The sequence below is a fragment of the Centrocercus urophasianus genome, unplaced genomic scaffold (genome assembly GCF_019232065.1).
Source record: "Centrocercus urophasianus isolate 14NV4802_14NV808 unplaced genomic scaffold, USGS_Curo_1.0 seq_35, whole genome shotgun sequence".
NCBI lineage: Eukaryota > Metazoa > Chordata > Aves > Galliformes > Phasianidae > Centrocercus > Centrocercus urophasianus.
Window position 1 is genome coordinate 7,027,093 of NW_024884922.1, and position 15,206 is coordinate 7,042,298.

The window sequence follows — 15,206 nt, forward strand, 5'->3', positions numbered from 1 at the left end:
AAAAAAAAAACCAAACAAACAAAACAACATGAACAATAACAACAACAAAAAAAACCAACCAACTCCCAAAAGTCCTTTTGACCCTAACGGCCAAGGAATGTAACATACCAAACCCAAGTCTGGACAGCTCATGGGTGCCCAGTGTCCCCCAGGCAGAGAGTCCCTGGGATGGCCATGCCCCATGCTAAGGCAAGTGACATTTTGGGAGCGTTGAGGACAACAGCAGCCTTGGACGGGGCCACCGACATCGGGTGACCCAACCCCGAGCACACGGCGGAGCCTGGCGGGGAGGAAGGCAGCGGCCCCAGCGCGGGCTAGTTGGTGGCCTCAGAGATGGGCGCCACGTGGCCCAGCCCCGCCAGGCCATTGAACCCCGTGCCCCACGGGTCGGCCAGCGGGAAGAAGGGTTGGGCCGCCAGGTTGTCGCCGTGGCCGAGGGCGAAGGCGAAGATGCCCGCGTTCCGCTCCATGTCCAGCTGTGCTCGCCGCAGCAGCTTCCTCTGGGTGTCCTCCAGCTCCTGCAGGCTGAAGGCCGCCTTCGTCCCGCTCAGAAAGTGCTCGGGGCTGGGGCCGGGAAGGCACATGGGAAGGCCGCCGACTTCCTCCATAGCCGGCGGCACCATGAAGGCCTTCTCCACCGGTGGGCCGCTGGGACCGAAGAGCAAACCGGCTGCCCGCCATGCTGCCGGCTTGCGGCCCCGGCGCGGCCGCGCCATCCGGCAGCTCTGCCGCTTGACGTGGCGGTGGAGGTGATCGGAGCGGGTGAAGCTCTTGTAGCAGAACTCACACTGGTAGGGCCGGACGCCCGTGTGGATGCGCATGTGGTTCTTCAGGTCGTAGTTGTGGACGAATTTGGCATTGCAGTGGATGCACAGGTAGGGCCGCTCTCCCGTGTGCTTCCGCATGTGGATTTTGAGCTTGTCCTGCCTGCAAAAGAATAGAATTCAGCTTCATTCCTGCACTGCGGCGTTCTGTGGACCAACCCAAAATGGCTCAGGTTGGGAAAAATCCCACAAACCCACCCTGAACAAATGGCAAAAAATTGTAGAAGCATAGAATTGCTTGAGTTGGAAGGGGCCCTTAAAGGTCATCGCATCCGACTCCCTGCAATGAACAGCGACAAGGTCCCTTCAACCCAAAGCATTTCTCTGGTGTTATGCTTCTAAGGAATCGTTAATGGCCTTCCCAAGCCAACCTTTCCATGAATGATCGTTAAAGTCACAGAACCTTAGGGTCACGGTGTTGGAAAGGACCTTTAAAGGCCACCCGATCCCACTGCCCTGCAGTGAACCATAACACCCACAGCTCCATCAGCCCCGTCTGGAACAAACTTGGGTGCCTCCGGGAATGTAGGATCCGACACTTTTCCTGGCAGATGCTTCAACGCACGCACAGAAACTATCCGGAATAAATTCCACGCGTAGATGACCACATCTGGCCGCTAGGTGTCTCCGCAGCCCGGGTTTGCAGCTGGAGGCTGGCAGCACCGATGGCACCTGCTCACAAAAGGTTTAGACGCAGGGGATGGTGCAGCACTCATCCCCATGGCATCCATCTATACAGCTCACCTGATTTTTAAGGTGGCAAGCAACAACGGAGAGCTACCAGAATATTTTCCCAAGCTGGCAGCCCAGAAGCTATTTATTTATTTACTTATTCTTTATTTTGTGGTTTTTCCTTCTGCACACTGCAAAACTTACAGCTGAGGAACACAGCTGTAATAAGAGAAGCTGGCTTCACGTGAACTGAGCCACAACACACGAGAGGGGTTTCTACATGGGAAGTAAATGTGGGAGAATTCCATTGATTTTGGGAATGCTTTCAGTTCAATCCCTCCAAGACATCGGGAGACTAGATGGGAGTAATGTCATCAGTACATAAAGGATATAAGGATGACAGCAGAGGAAAAAACAAGCCCAAATATATTGATGCTGGCAGGCTGAGCTCTCAGAACCCACATTCTGCTGCCTACATACTGATTCCTGCCATTCTGCTATGTTTGGCGAGACGATTCAGTGCTGGCGTCTACATGCAAGCTGATGCTGCTCCATGCACAGGACAGAGCTGACCCAGTACTTGTAGCCATGCTTGTGTCTTTCACCCAGCTGTGCCTAGGGGACATAGAGCCCATGGTCTTGGAGCTCTGCTCATCTGCTGGGATGCACATCTGCTTCTGCTTGCCTCAGTGGTGCTGCAGAGGTCACCTGGGTGGTGGGGATGGATGAAGGAGGGCAATGGAAGCGCAACCTGAGTCCATGGCCCCATACATCACATCTGGGACTACCCTAGGCAGGGCTCCGTGGGTTCTGCAGGCACCAAAGTCTCACCTAAAGGGGCCTGAAAGCCTCTAGGCAGAGATACAGGACTCCATGAAGGATGCAAAGAGGTGTCCCTGGCAACAGAGCCACTTGGTCACCACCTGTAAGGAGCAGCCCCAATGCTTTCCCAAGGTTTGCAGCTCGTGCAGCACTTTGGAAGGCAGAAGGAAGTGCCTCCTTGGGCCAGAACCCAAGAGCCAGATGAGAAACTGTTTAAGATGCCATTATTCTGAGATCTTAGTGAAGCCGTATTTCCCCTCAGTCTCCCAAAGTGCTGAAATCAGTTCTCACAAGCAGACAAAGCAGCACAGAAAATTGCAGCCCAAATGGATAACGTTCAGTGGAGCTGCAGGCAGATGGACACCGGGTCACATAATGGGAAGTGTTGGAAAACGGTAATGAAAAGCAGAGCTCCCAGCTTCACCTATAATAGAATTTAAACCCACGTATGCCATGTTTAACCTCACAGAATCGCTGTTCCTAATAAACACACGGCATGCCAAGGCTGTAAATCCTGCATACAGGGTGACCACGGTGGGTGCTCTTCTCAGCTGGGTGCTGCATTTGGGGCAGCTGTGGGGTGCAGTGGAGGATGCTGGATAAAGCAGAGGGAGAAACACATCCTCTCTGTGTGAACATCCTCAGTGCAATTGCATTAGGAGAGCGATGAAGGCTCTGCAAGCTGTCACAGCACGAATAATGTGAGCAAATAACATTAACCTTTCTGTCTGCAATAGTTTCTCCTTGAGCCCTCTGGGGCTGTCCTGGTGGGAAAGCTGAACTTTTTGCAGTGTTCTCTATAGGGCTCGAGCAGTGCACCACAGCAAACCAGAACCTGAACAGTCTTTGCTGAAACAATTAACGAGCTATTAAGTGAAATCCTGAGGGCAGATGGCCCTGCAAGAGGGGAGTGGAAGAGGCAGACCCTGAATGTGAAGACCCACAAAGTGATGGTGATTGCATCCAGTGGGGAGTTTGGGGGAGCCCCAGCCAAAAACCCCATTTTCTGTATCTGTCTATATAATTCTGCTCCTGCACAGTTCCACAAGTGCAGAAAGGATGCACAGGAGAGATTCGTCCAGAAAACCAACCCACAGTACTCCTCCTCCATGTCACTGACCCTGCCCTTCTATCACTGCTTGGACCACAGGTCAGGATACCCAAACTCTCCTCTGAGCCTTCCTAGACATTTTCACAGTGCTGACATCACTCTGTGTCTCAGTTTCCCGATCCAAAGCCAACGATACAGCTGTCATTCCTATCAGATTTGGGGAGCTGTGCACTATAGCCTCCAGATTATCCCCATTATGGGAATGGTGTCAATGCATCGTAATGCAGAGGCTGCCATGTTGATGGAAAGGAGCATGGAAACTTATTATTTCCCTGGGAAATAGGTTTCCCAGGGAACCTGCTTTGGCAGGGGGGTTGGACTCTATGATCTCTGGAGGTCCCTTCCAGCCCCTACAATTCTGTGATTCTGTGATTCTGTGATTTTTGGGAGTGTGGAAACATAGTTTTGCTCATCATCTACATGAATTCTGCTCAAATGTTATCACAGAGTCAAGAGAGGAGGCTGCACATGAAGCACCCCAGGGACCCAGCCATTGTCACCATCTCTGCTTTGCCCACTGTGAGTATTATTGTCCTCTGGCTCAGCCTAATGGGGCTCACAGCCAGGAGCTGAAGCACCATCCCCCTGTCAGAAAGCTTTATTATTATTATGGTAAAGATTGTACTCATTAGGTATTAATTATACCCAGCAAGAGCAGGTCCAGGAATCTATTTGTCTCTGCTCCACAGTTAAATGTGCCCAGGCTTTCAGAGCAAGATGCAGCATGACATGGGCATAGCTCTACTGGAGCCTGCTCCAGTTTTTCACTTCTGAAGCTCTGCTGAGTGCAGAGAAGTGCAGTGGTGCCCCTCTGTGAGCAGCCTGGCTTTAGGGCTGGTCTCACCCAATGTGAGCTACCCAATTTCATGTAGGTTGATGCAGAGGTGCCGATGGCAGAGGCAACGAATGCAACCCTTGCAAACCAAAATGTAATCTTAGGACTGATCCAGCCTCAGAAAGCACAGACACTGTCATGATCAAACAAGTGCAATTTGATTGGTGCCTACAGCAACACCCAAATGATGCACAAACCCAAACTAATGACTTCCCTCCACTCAGCGTCCTTCCCACTCAACGCACCTCCCAGCGTGGTAGGGATGAAGCTCTCTTGGCTCTCTGACCACAAGCTGCCATTTTTTTCCAGCTCCCTCTTTTCCCATTGTGCTAAATGACGACGAGATTGAAAATATCCCACTGGTTCCTCAAGTTTTGTCCTGTGAGCAGCTATGATCTACAGCTCACCGAAATGGGTGAGTTCATTTTCTTTCTCTCCCTCTTCTCCCTCCCTCTTTCTCAAAGGGTCGGGGACCAGGCCCTGCTCTCTCTGCTATGTTTCTGGGGACAAAAGGGACAAACAGCTCCGGAACCAGCCCCCCTCTCCCCCCAGCACGCCGGGTGCACACCTGGTAAAGCGGACCTCACAGATATTGCACATATACGGCTTCTCCCCTGTGTGGGTCCTCATGTGTCGGGGCAGCTTCCCAGCCCCCATGATGACTTTGTTGCAGATGGGACACTGCTGGGATGCCTTGGGCTTTATCTTCCTCTCTTCCTCCAGGGGCCACGGAGGAAAAACTCCTGCGAACTGAGTAGCGCTGAGGAAATTGAGATAAGCGCTGTAGTCGGTCTCTGCCTTAATGTGCCCTAAGGGAGCTGCTGGGGTGTTGGTAAACATGTCCTTGAAGAAGTCATTAGGGAAAGGAGGAGGAGGCAGCTCTTCCTTCTCCTCCTCTTCCTTGATCTTCCTCTTATTGATCACCAGATCCAAGGGGCCATTGTCTATCTGCGGCTCTTCGAGTTGGGGAAAGCTGCTAAAATCACCATTCCACAGATGGGGGAAGAAGGGAGGGGCAAAAGGAGAGAGGGCTGGCCTCCTTTCTGGGATGTTTGCCTTGGGGTACAAGTTTTCCCTCAGCAAGGACTCGATGGAAAAGTCTCTTATCACGCCCAAGTGCCCGGAGGAGTTGTTGGCCGGGTAGTGATTGGGAAAGTCTTTAGGTGCTTCGGTGAACGCTTCCTCAGTAAGATCAGACTTGGAAGGACTTTGGTGACAGCTTACTTCTTGGCCATCAGTAAGGTTCTCCTGATTGACAAAATCTTCCACTTCTTCTTCCTCCTCCTCCTCTTCTTCCTCCTCATCTTCATCTTCGTCTTCGTCGTCATCTTCGTCCTCTTTGTCGTCTTCCTCCTCCTCCCCTCTGCTGGGCTCCATGATTTCCAGGCAGACGTTAATGATGCACTGGATCTCCAGCATCTTGGCAGCGCTGAGGATGTGCTTGACGTTGGAAGTGGTGATGGTGAGGGTTGAGGTGTAGGCAAACTCGAGGATGGCAGAAAGTGCTTCAGGCTTGACAAAGTCAATCTCGTAAACATAGGGCTGGTCAGTTAAAGTGCCGGTAGTGAAGAGTTTTTTGAAGTACTTGCTGCAGGCAGCAAGGACAGAGCGATGGGTCCGGTACTCCTGGTCCTGGACGATGAGGATGACATCGCAGAGGAGACCATCGTGTCGCTGTTCATTTAGACCACATAGGACCTCGCTGCTGTGGTTAGGGAAGGGGATCCCAATAAGATCTTCAATGCCATTGGCCATATTCTCATTTAGTGCCCTAGGATGGGACAGAACACAGACAGCAGGACATGAACTGGGGTTTTCCAATCAGTAACACCCAAACGACACTCCCTCCCCATAGTGTCTTCCTCCCCACTGCCCCACTCACACCTCCTGCTTCCACTTTTGTCTCTGCATCACCTTTAAACCCTTCCACATCCTCTGGGATTTAATTCTGCTTCCCTCTCCCTTACTTCCTCTGTCTCCTTCCTCCTCTGTCCCCACCCTCTCCACCTTTCATAACCACCGCATGTTCCTCTTGCACACCCTTCCCCCAGGAACTTTGTGCAACAATTCCCTCTCCCCATCGTGCTTCCTCCACATCCTCCCACAGCCAACATCTTTCCAGGCACACACTGGATCTGCTGTGTGGGGAAAGGGTGATGCTGCATTGCTTCACACTGCTGAGTGTTGGCACCTACACCTCCAAAACGGGACTGTGCAGGGAGTGCCCTCCCACCCACACAATGCTTTGGGGACTGACTTCACCCCGGAGCTGTGATTGCTCCAGTCCTGTCCTTGGACTCATTGGCACAGGACCAGGTGCCACAGGTTCTGGAGGCTGAGGCCAAGGACTTGAAGATGCAGCTTTGCATCCCCCAGCCTGAGCATCAGCTCCGTGCTAATTATGGCTGTTGTCTGAAACAAATCGATTCATTACAGCATGCTGGGATTCACCGTGTTAACCAGCTATGCCAGCTCCGTAGAAAATCTCTTTTTTAACTGCCCATAAACGAAAGCAAATCTGATGTGTTCTCCAAGGTGAGTGCATGATCATAAACAGTCCCTGAGCCAGGAAGGAGGAGACACCTTCCTTCTTAGGATATCCTAAAATGAAACACGGTCAGCGAGCACGGTGGGGATGGGCTATGGCTGGGCTTGGGGACCTTAGAGATCTTCTCCAACCTTAAGGATTCCATGATGAAAACAGTAAGAGAAATTAAATGTCTGCTGCAGTCTTGGTCATTTTCATTTTTGTTTGGAAGAAGAATTAGCACGAAAAGGTTGTCACACGAAGAAATGCATCTTCATGTCAGTCTATGTTAATTGTAAGTCGCCAGATCATGCTCTGAGTGCAGAAGATACCAAAAACAAGACATCAGACCACCCTGACAATTGTTTGCAGAGGTATCCTTGCTTCTCCCCAGACGTTTGGTCCATCCTCTCCAATTCAGGCATCATCAGCAAGAGAGCAAGCAAACTGGAACTGGAAGATGGGGGAACACTGCTATGACTCCCTGCGTTAACAGGAACTGGAAAGGGCTGCCGTTGTGCCTACACATGGTCAGTGGGGATGGGCTGAGGTTCAACTTAGTGATCTTAGAGGTTATTTCCAACCTTCATGATTCTGCAATGCTGTGCTTCTGAAAAAACGCACAGCTGGCGCTGGTGTAAATGTGCTCATTTTCCTTTGTTTTCCCCTCCTGGTCCTCTCGTGATGTGGTTCTGTTAAGCGAAGCACTCAGGAAAGCCAATAACTTCACAGGATGCCAGAAAATTGAAGGTGATTTTATCTCATCTGGATAGTTTGGGGGTGGGTAGGAAGCAAGACAAGCAACCCTGCCAATTTGTTTACACACATTTGCAGAGAGGGCAATTTTCCCCTTGGGCACTCAGGATGAGAAGTGTCCTTGTGGTTCCCACACCTGGGGAAGGACAACTGGGCTGGGTGGGAGCAGAGCCTTCCTCCAGCTTCCTCCTCTACCTCTCCCAAGCACAGGGTGGGGTCCTTAGAAATCCCAGGCACAAAACCAGCATCCACAGCCCCAGTGTCTGAGGACACATGTGACTCCCCCATACGAATCCTGAACCAACCTCATGGAGTTACAAAGAAAATCCCACTCATAAGATAAACTTAGGAAGGAGAAAAGGTGAAGGGCACCTAACGTAGTCATGTTCTGACGATGACATCTTGAAGGCTGCATTTATGGGAATGCTTCTAACGCCTTCACTTCTTCCACATGAAAAAAGAAAAAAAGCCCATTTTCTCATGTAAGGGTCCTGCAAGATGCTACTCTCAGGTTGGAGTTTTTCTCCAAAGAGTGGTCAGGCACTGGCACAAGATAAACAGGGAGGTGTTAGAGTTCCTGTCCCTGGAAGTGTTGCAGTACCTTGGAGATGTGGCACTTGGTCAGTGGGCATGGTGAAGGTGGGCTGGGGTTGAGCTTGGGGATCTCAGAGGTCTTTTCCAACCTTGTGATTCTATATTGGTCACGCTTCCGTCGTGTAGGAGCAGGCACACGGAGCTACTTGGAAAATAATGCCCACATTTGAAAGAAATGCCCCAATCTAAAAGAACAGCCACCTGTGATGCACAGCAACAGGACTGCTCAAACTCCTCCGAATCGTAACCATCACCTTCCTCATGGAGCACAGCATCCTCAGTGCTCAGTCCCTGCAGGCAGAAGCTCTGTATCTGAATAATCTAACCATCCAGCAAAACATCCCAGTGGGTTCTGGACCCACATTCAGGGCACTGAGCATCCTGGTCACCTCAGAACCATCCAGGAAAGCATCCCAAAAGGATATGGACCACACTTAATGTGCTGAGTGTGCCAGCCACCCCATCCAGCTGCAGGTGAGGCAGCCAGCAGGATCCAAGCTGCTCTGCTTATCCCCATTCCTTTTCCATGCCAACTCCTGTGTCTGTGGTGCTCAGCACTCAAGGGACTGACACTTTGGCTCTGCTGCTTCTTTTCCTTCCCGCTGCTCTTTCCCAATCCCTGCAGCCAGGGTGGGCTGGCTGCTCTCCCTCCTCCATCCACCAGCCCCACACGTACAGCCCTTTTTGCCCCGGGGTTTATTTGCACCTTCCTAATGAAGCAATTAAGATGTGCATGTGAGATTACCCTCATCTGTCAAAACAGAACAGCTCCTTTCTGTCAGGTACGGCTGATTTGCACAGCTCCAGACTGGGGATGTTCTGCATCAACAGGGATGCTCCCACGCTACTGCTGCCTTGGAAAGGTTCTTTCCCCCCTTCCCATCACTTATCCACCAGCAGGGAATGGGGGGACGGCGGTGGACAACTCTCCCAGCACAGACCCACTCGCCCCATCCTCAGAGGCTCAGAGTGAGTGCTGGGATCACGTTGAAGGGCTGGAGGATGTAAAAACCAAGAAGGCAGGTATTTCCCTAAGCACGCCTCCCCGCCGAACATCTTGTCTCTGGCACAAGGTGTGATTAACCACCCGCCTTCGTACCCAGCGCTTCTCCCTGCGGCTGGAAGGTGGGGCTTCACCTCCATCGCTCTGCCGCGGTGCTGAGCACCCACTGCTGCCTCCCTGCAGGGGAATCATCGGATTTCTCATGGGGATGATGGACGGCAGGCCCAGGGGTGCGGTGGGAGGGGAGCAGTTGAACGGAAATATTGCCAGCTGATGGGGAGCGGCGTTGCCTCTGGGACAAATCCTGCCCTGGGACAGCGAGGCTGAGCCAGGAAAATGGCTCATAATAGGATTCTCCACCCCAAACTCCCTTCCCCCTCTCCAAAAAAAAAAAAAAAAAAAAGAAAGAAAGAAAAGAAAGGTGCTTTTGCTTAGATCTAGGCAAGGTAGACAAGGGCAGAGGTTTCCAAGGTGATGCTTTTGTGTGAGGAAGGATGCAAACAGGGTCATGCTGACGAGGAGGATGCTCAGAGCGAGGAGGGGAGGGGGCACTGTGGGCTGCTGCTGGGAAGGGGGACGGGGTTTAGAGGCAGAAATAATGCTTCAGGGATTGAGATCACATGGGTGGACTCTAGCATGGTAGCTCTCCAATACTAATCGGATTTTCCAAGTATCAACACTTGGAATGAAATTCTTGGGCACACCAGGATTTACCCTTATTAACAGCTGCCATCTCCTTGGCACGCTGAGCCTGCAGGGACCCTACACACACTCCTTAGTATCTTGGGATCTTCTCCAACCTCAGTGATTTCATGATTCATCCAAAAGCAAAATTCACGTGAAGTCCCATCAGGGAATCCAAAGTAAAAGGGGTTGGAGAACCCCTTCCAGCCCATCAGTCCTGGCAGCGTCGTAATTTAGCACTTCTCTGTTCTATTAACAGCCATTCTTTCCCATTTCCAGGACCCATACAGAAAACAAGAGTCAGACTTGATGACCTTCTGTAGGATCTGGTTGCCATCAGCTGCAACAGCCCCAAACACTTGGGGACATAAGTCAGACTGTGAGATTTCTTGTTATTTCCTCTAGCACCATCCTCAAACCGGCCTGAAAGCCCCAGCATCCCCACACTGGCACCAAGGTCCCACCCCAACCTGAGCACCACTTCACATCCAGCTCCTGGGCTCCAGGACAAAGCTTGGGGTTTGAATACTCAGTGGATCCCAGGTTGCACCCAGCAGCCCCACACACGGTGGGACCAATGCAACGTGGCTGCTGAAAACATTTTTGGGGTCCCAGATAAAAGCAAACAGGAGCTCTGGCAAGAACAGAGCTCAGCTCACTGCTTCCTATAATTGAAGGACTGTGTTTTTTCTTTCTGGCTTCTTGAAATTACCCAGCACGCTTTCCAGTTTTAGAGTTCATATAAATCTCCAAAATCAGGAACTGTGGCTCGCTGTGGGCAGCAGCTGGATTAAAACCGAATGCCATATTACGGGGCCATCTCTTGTGCTGAGCAGGTTTTGGCAAACGGGGATCCTAGTGATAAAAGAGCCTGAGCAGGCAAATTAACATAATTACTGGAGCTGTACGGAAGGCACAGCCCTGCTCTGGTTGGTGCTTTGAGGGCTGCACCAACTCACAGGGCTGGGGTGAACGAATTAACCACAGTGTGGGAAAAGCTATGGGAGCGAGCGTGGGGTGGCTGCATCCAACATGGATGCATGGTTTCTGTTGGAAGAGACCTTAAAGTCATTCTGATCCAACTCATGACCCCCATCATGGGATCACAGCATGGTTTGGGTTGGAAGGGACCTTAAAGCCCATCTAATTCCAAACCCTACCACAGGCAGGAACTCCTCTCACCAGATCAGGTTGCCCAAAAACCCATCCAACCAACTTTGAACTTCCAAGGATGGGGCATCCACAACTCCTTTGGGCAACTGATTCCAGTCCTTGCTGCCTTCGTTGTCAAACATTTCTTCTTTTTAATGAAACAGCTTCCTGGGTAATGAGGCTGGGGCTGGTTGGAGGCTAGAGTGCCCTGCATCCCTTTTGCTTCCCTCTGCTGGTTTTTGGGACATGCTGCATTGCTGGAGGTGCTCAAGCCCAGCAAGGATCCTTTCTGCAGGGCTCTACTCGAGCCCTGGTGCTCTCCTGGACACACCTGGGTGTTCAGAACACTTCTGAGCGTGGTGTCACCAAAACAGCACACGATCCAGGTGTCTGCACATCTCCACTTCCTCTGCCAGCGGGGTGTAGATCTACATGAACACACACGCACCTACAGGTCTGCATGCACATAAATCCTCTGAGGGGAGCAAAGCACATCAAGCATAATGCAGCTGACTTTCCATTCATCCCGTGCAACCACTCCACTCAAATGGGAACTCACTCATCCCATGCAAAAATAATAATAATAATAATCCCAAAGGAGAGAAAATGAGAGAACAGGAGGAAAATCCTCACGTGTCCCACCAGGATGAACCTTGAGTCATTCAACCAGGTTCTTCAGCACCTCTACAGTGCCTGGTTGGGGTCTCATGGAGTGAGTGATGGTGATGGCGGCATTTCAGCCCATGTGTTTTTGGCTGCTCTCCTCCATCCCCACCTTGATGCCACCTCCGGTGTGTATGGCCTCAAAAAAAGCAAAAAAAAACCCCACATTTCCTCCCATTCTGAGCTCTCCTGGGCTCACCCTGGGGCAGCCCCTCCATTCCTTGCCACAGCCAGAAAGAGGAAAAGGAATTACAACAACAACGACGAAAAAAAAAATACTCCACACACACACACACCAAAAAAAAAAAAGGCTCCCATTGAGCGGCGCACGCATTGGGTGGGTTTGCTTCCTGACAAAAAACACGATGGAAAATGTGCCCGACTCAACCATGGAAAACTGGTTTGGCTGCTGGCCTTCCGGGTGGACAGATTGCAATGGACTGGGCAAGGCGCCGGGCACAGCCTTAATGCAATAAATACACCCATAGAGCTGGGAGGGTCCAGCCGGGGGTCCCAAACAAGCTGAGGAAAGGAGAGGGAAGCCTTGGGAGCCGCTCCCTGTTTTCTTCCCCATCCCGAGAGAGAAATGCCAAAGGAAGGGCTCGGGGAGTATAAATAAAAGGGTCAGAGCACACGGAATGAGAAGCAGATGTGCGTGGTGCTGCTGCCCGCCTGAGTCACGGGGGGGGGGGGGTGGGGGGGCGGGGGGGAATCGCTATTTTGGTGCTGGGTGTGGGGCGCAGGAACGCAGAGAGGAGCGGAGCCGCAGCGGCGCTGGAGCGGGATGGGGCCGGCTGGCAGCAGGTATGGGCAGGCTCCAGCATGGAGATTGACGGCTTCACCTCACGCGGGGGAAGGGGGGGGGGGGATATTTTCCTCCGAAAACATGATTTTTCCTGCTTCACTTCTAATTGCTGTCGAAGCCCTTAGCTCTAAGCGTACGGATGTTCCCGGTACGGCCAGTGCAGAGCAGCTCCCACAGGGACACGCAGCGGAGAGCAGAAGTGGCTTTGCACAGATTTGTTCCTGCAAGGTGCCTCTGCAGAGCAGCAATGCAGCCTGCAGGAACTCTGCTCGGTTCTCTGCATCAGGAGCAGAATCACAGAATCACAGAATCACGGAATCACAGAATCGTGGAGGTTGGAGAAGGACCCCAGAGTTCCCAAAGCCCAACTCCACCCCACCATGCCCACGTCCTTCAGTGCCACATCTCCACAGTTCTGGAACACCTCCAGGGATGGGGAATCCACCATCTATCTCCCTGTGCAGACTGTGCCAGCGCCTGATCACTCTGGAGAAGAAATTGCTCCTAATATCCAACTTGAACCTCCCCTGGTACAATTTAAAGTCATAACTTCAGATAGGGTCCTGGCTTCAGCCTATGCTCCCATGGCCAACCCCACCGTGGGGCAAAAATTTCATAGCATTGTGTGGTGAAGCACCCAGCCCCACACAGCAGACCCCCTAAAAGATGCCAGTGCCTTCCCACAGTAATTTAACCCGGGATAATTTGGGCCAGTTTGACGGCTACAGCACCACCTCTAACTTAACTCTTCAGCATGATGGTCTTGTTGATGTGGTCCTACCCTTGTGGCTATTTCTCAGCCTACCCTGTCATACTGTCACCTTCCCAAAAGAGAATGCCTACGAAGCTGATGGCAAACCCCAAAGCAAAAAGGAGAGAACATCTTCGGGATGAAATCCACCCCGTTTCTAGCCATATGAGTGTCCTCCCAGTCACGCTCAATCCCTTCCAACCCAACCATTCCATGGTTCTGTGATCTTCAAGGTCCTTTCCAACCCAACTGTTCTATGATTCTGTGATCTTCAGGGTCGCTTCTAGCCAAACCATGGCTTTGTGATCTTCAAGGTGGCTTCTAACCGAACCATTCTATGGCTCCATGATCTTCAAGGTCCCTTCCAACCCAACCATTTTGTGATTCTATGACCATTTTCCTGCAGAGCCACACTTCTCTGCATCACTCTTCCTGCCCACGTGTATCTCTGAGGCACACAGATCCCCAACCCCAGAGCTGAACGTTTGCAAAGCAAACATGAATCTGCCGCAAGGACAGATGGGGAAGGAGACAGTGCTTTCATCCAGTCTTCTGCTATGTGAACCCAGCAGCTAATGAGCTCTCTGAAGACCAGAGGTAACAGACGAGCATAACCTCACCGTGTGGCCAGGCACTGCATATCCAAAGACAGCTTCCTGTCTGCAGGGGACAATATGATCCATCTCTCAAGGTATGGAGCAATTTGACTACAGATTAGGGGTCACATTCAGACCTTATTTGTGTCTCAGCTCCTCCTGCAAGCAGAGCCCCAGGTTTCCTGGTACCAACCTGCTGGAAAGCTGAAAAGCAGCTGAATTAATTGTCCCAGTCCTGCAGACGTGTGCGTGTCAGCAAGGCCCAGAATGGTGAATGCAGCCACAGCCAGTGGGAAACACAGGGTTTAACCTGGAAAAAAAAAGCCGAAGAAAAGATCTGTTAGACAGCTTGAGCACATGGAGAAACAGCAGGCAGTCAATAGGGTTAATTGTTCAGCTGGTTCCAGGAGATGGGGGGGTACAGGATGCTCCCCCCCAAAAAGAAGGGAGATCAGGAGAAAAAGCTCTGATCTGCAAAGAGAGCTCTGCCCCACAAAGAGAGCTGCTCTTGCCTATTTGCTTTGCCTGCCCTGGACTCCGGGCAGCTTCCAGCTGGGACCCAGAATTGCTGATGGTGTTTGGACTCCATCTGCACCTTCCCATGACGTGAGGAGGCATTCGGGACGATGGGCAGGGATCTTTTTGTTTTTTTCCCCCTAACAACTATATTTACTGCTCCATTTTGAACTCGCCATGCTGTCATTACGATGTCAGCCTAAATTACACGCGTGGTAACTGTGGCATCAACACATGCACGAGTTCACAAAGGCTTTACAAGGAAACATTTCCCAGGGACACTGCAGATGCTCACGTGCCTGCACTCAAAGGAGAAGTCCAGAGGAGACTTTGGATTAAAGGGCACTGCCTGCAGCCAGCACTTGGCTGCTGGGCCTCAACAGATGAATTTTATGCTTTGGTTGGGCTTTACTGGGGTAAACATGTTCTTACTTCAACTGGTGTAACCATGCACCGAATCCAGGGATTTTCAGTGATGCTACTCTGGGTCTGCAGCACTCTAAAGACGAAATCCAGGATAGTTTCCTGCATAAAAATGCAGGATAGTTTTGCAGCCAGATCACAAGTGAGCAGGTCCAGGTGTGCAAGCTGCAGCATGAAGACGTTGGCATGGGATTTACTGACAATTCCTGGCTTACAGGGAGAGCACAAGAGCTGGGGACACAGCACCATCATGGGAGGTGTCCAAGGCCATGGATGGGGCCTGGGCAGCCTGAGCAGGTGGGGAGCACCCAGCCTGTAACAGGGATGGGGCTGGAGGGGGGCTTTGGGGCCCCTTCCAACCCAACCATTCTATGTCCCTGTGATCTTCAAGGTCCCTTCCAATCCAACCATTCTATGATTCTGTGATCTCCAAGGTCCCTTCCAATCCAACCATTCTATGATTCTGTGATCT

General features: G+C 51.6%; 1 protein-coding gene across 1 annotated transcript in view; it reads right to left on the reverse strand.

Moving 5' to 3' along the window:
• Positions 1-314: 314 nt before the first annotated feature.
• The window catches only part of ZBTB7C (zinc finger and BTB domain containing 7C), a 66,649-nt gene continuing 51,757 nt past the window's right edge, over positions 315-15,206 (reverse strand). Inside the window, exons 2-4 of the mRNA XM_042831207.1 lie at positions 13,989-14,105; positions 4,833-6,035; positions 315-927 (exon numbers count right to left, since the gene is read on the reverse strand). Of these exons, the coding sequence (XP_042687141.1) occupies positions 315-927; positions 4,833-6,019 (1,800 nt within the window). The 5' untranslated portion in view covers positions 6,020-6,035; positions 13,989-14,105. The remainder of the gene's footprint in view (positions 928-4,832; positions 6,036-13,988; positions 14,106-15,206) is intronic.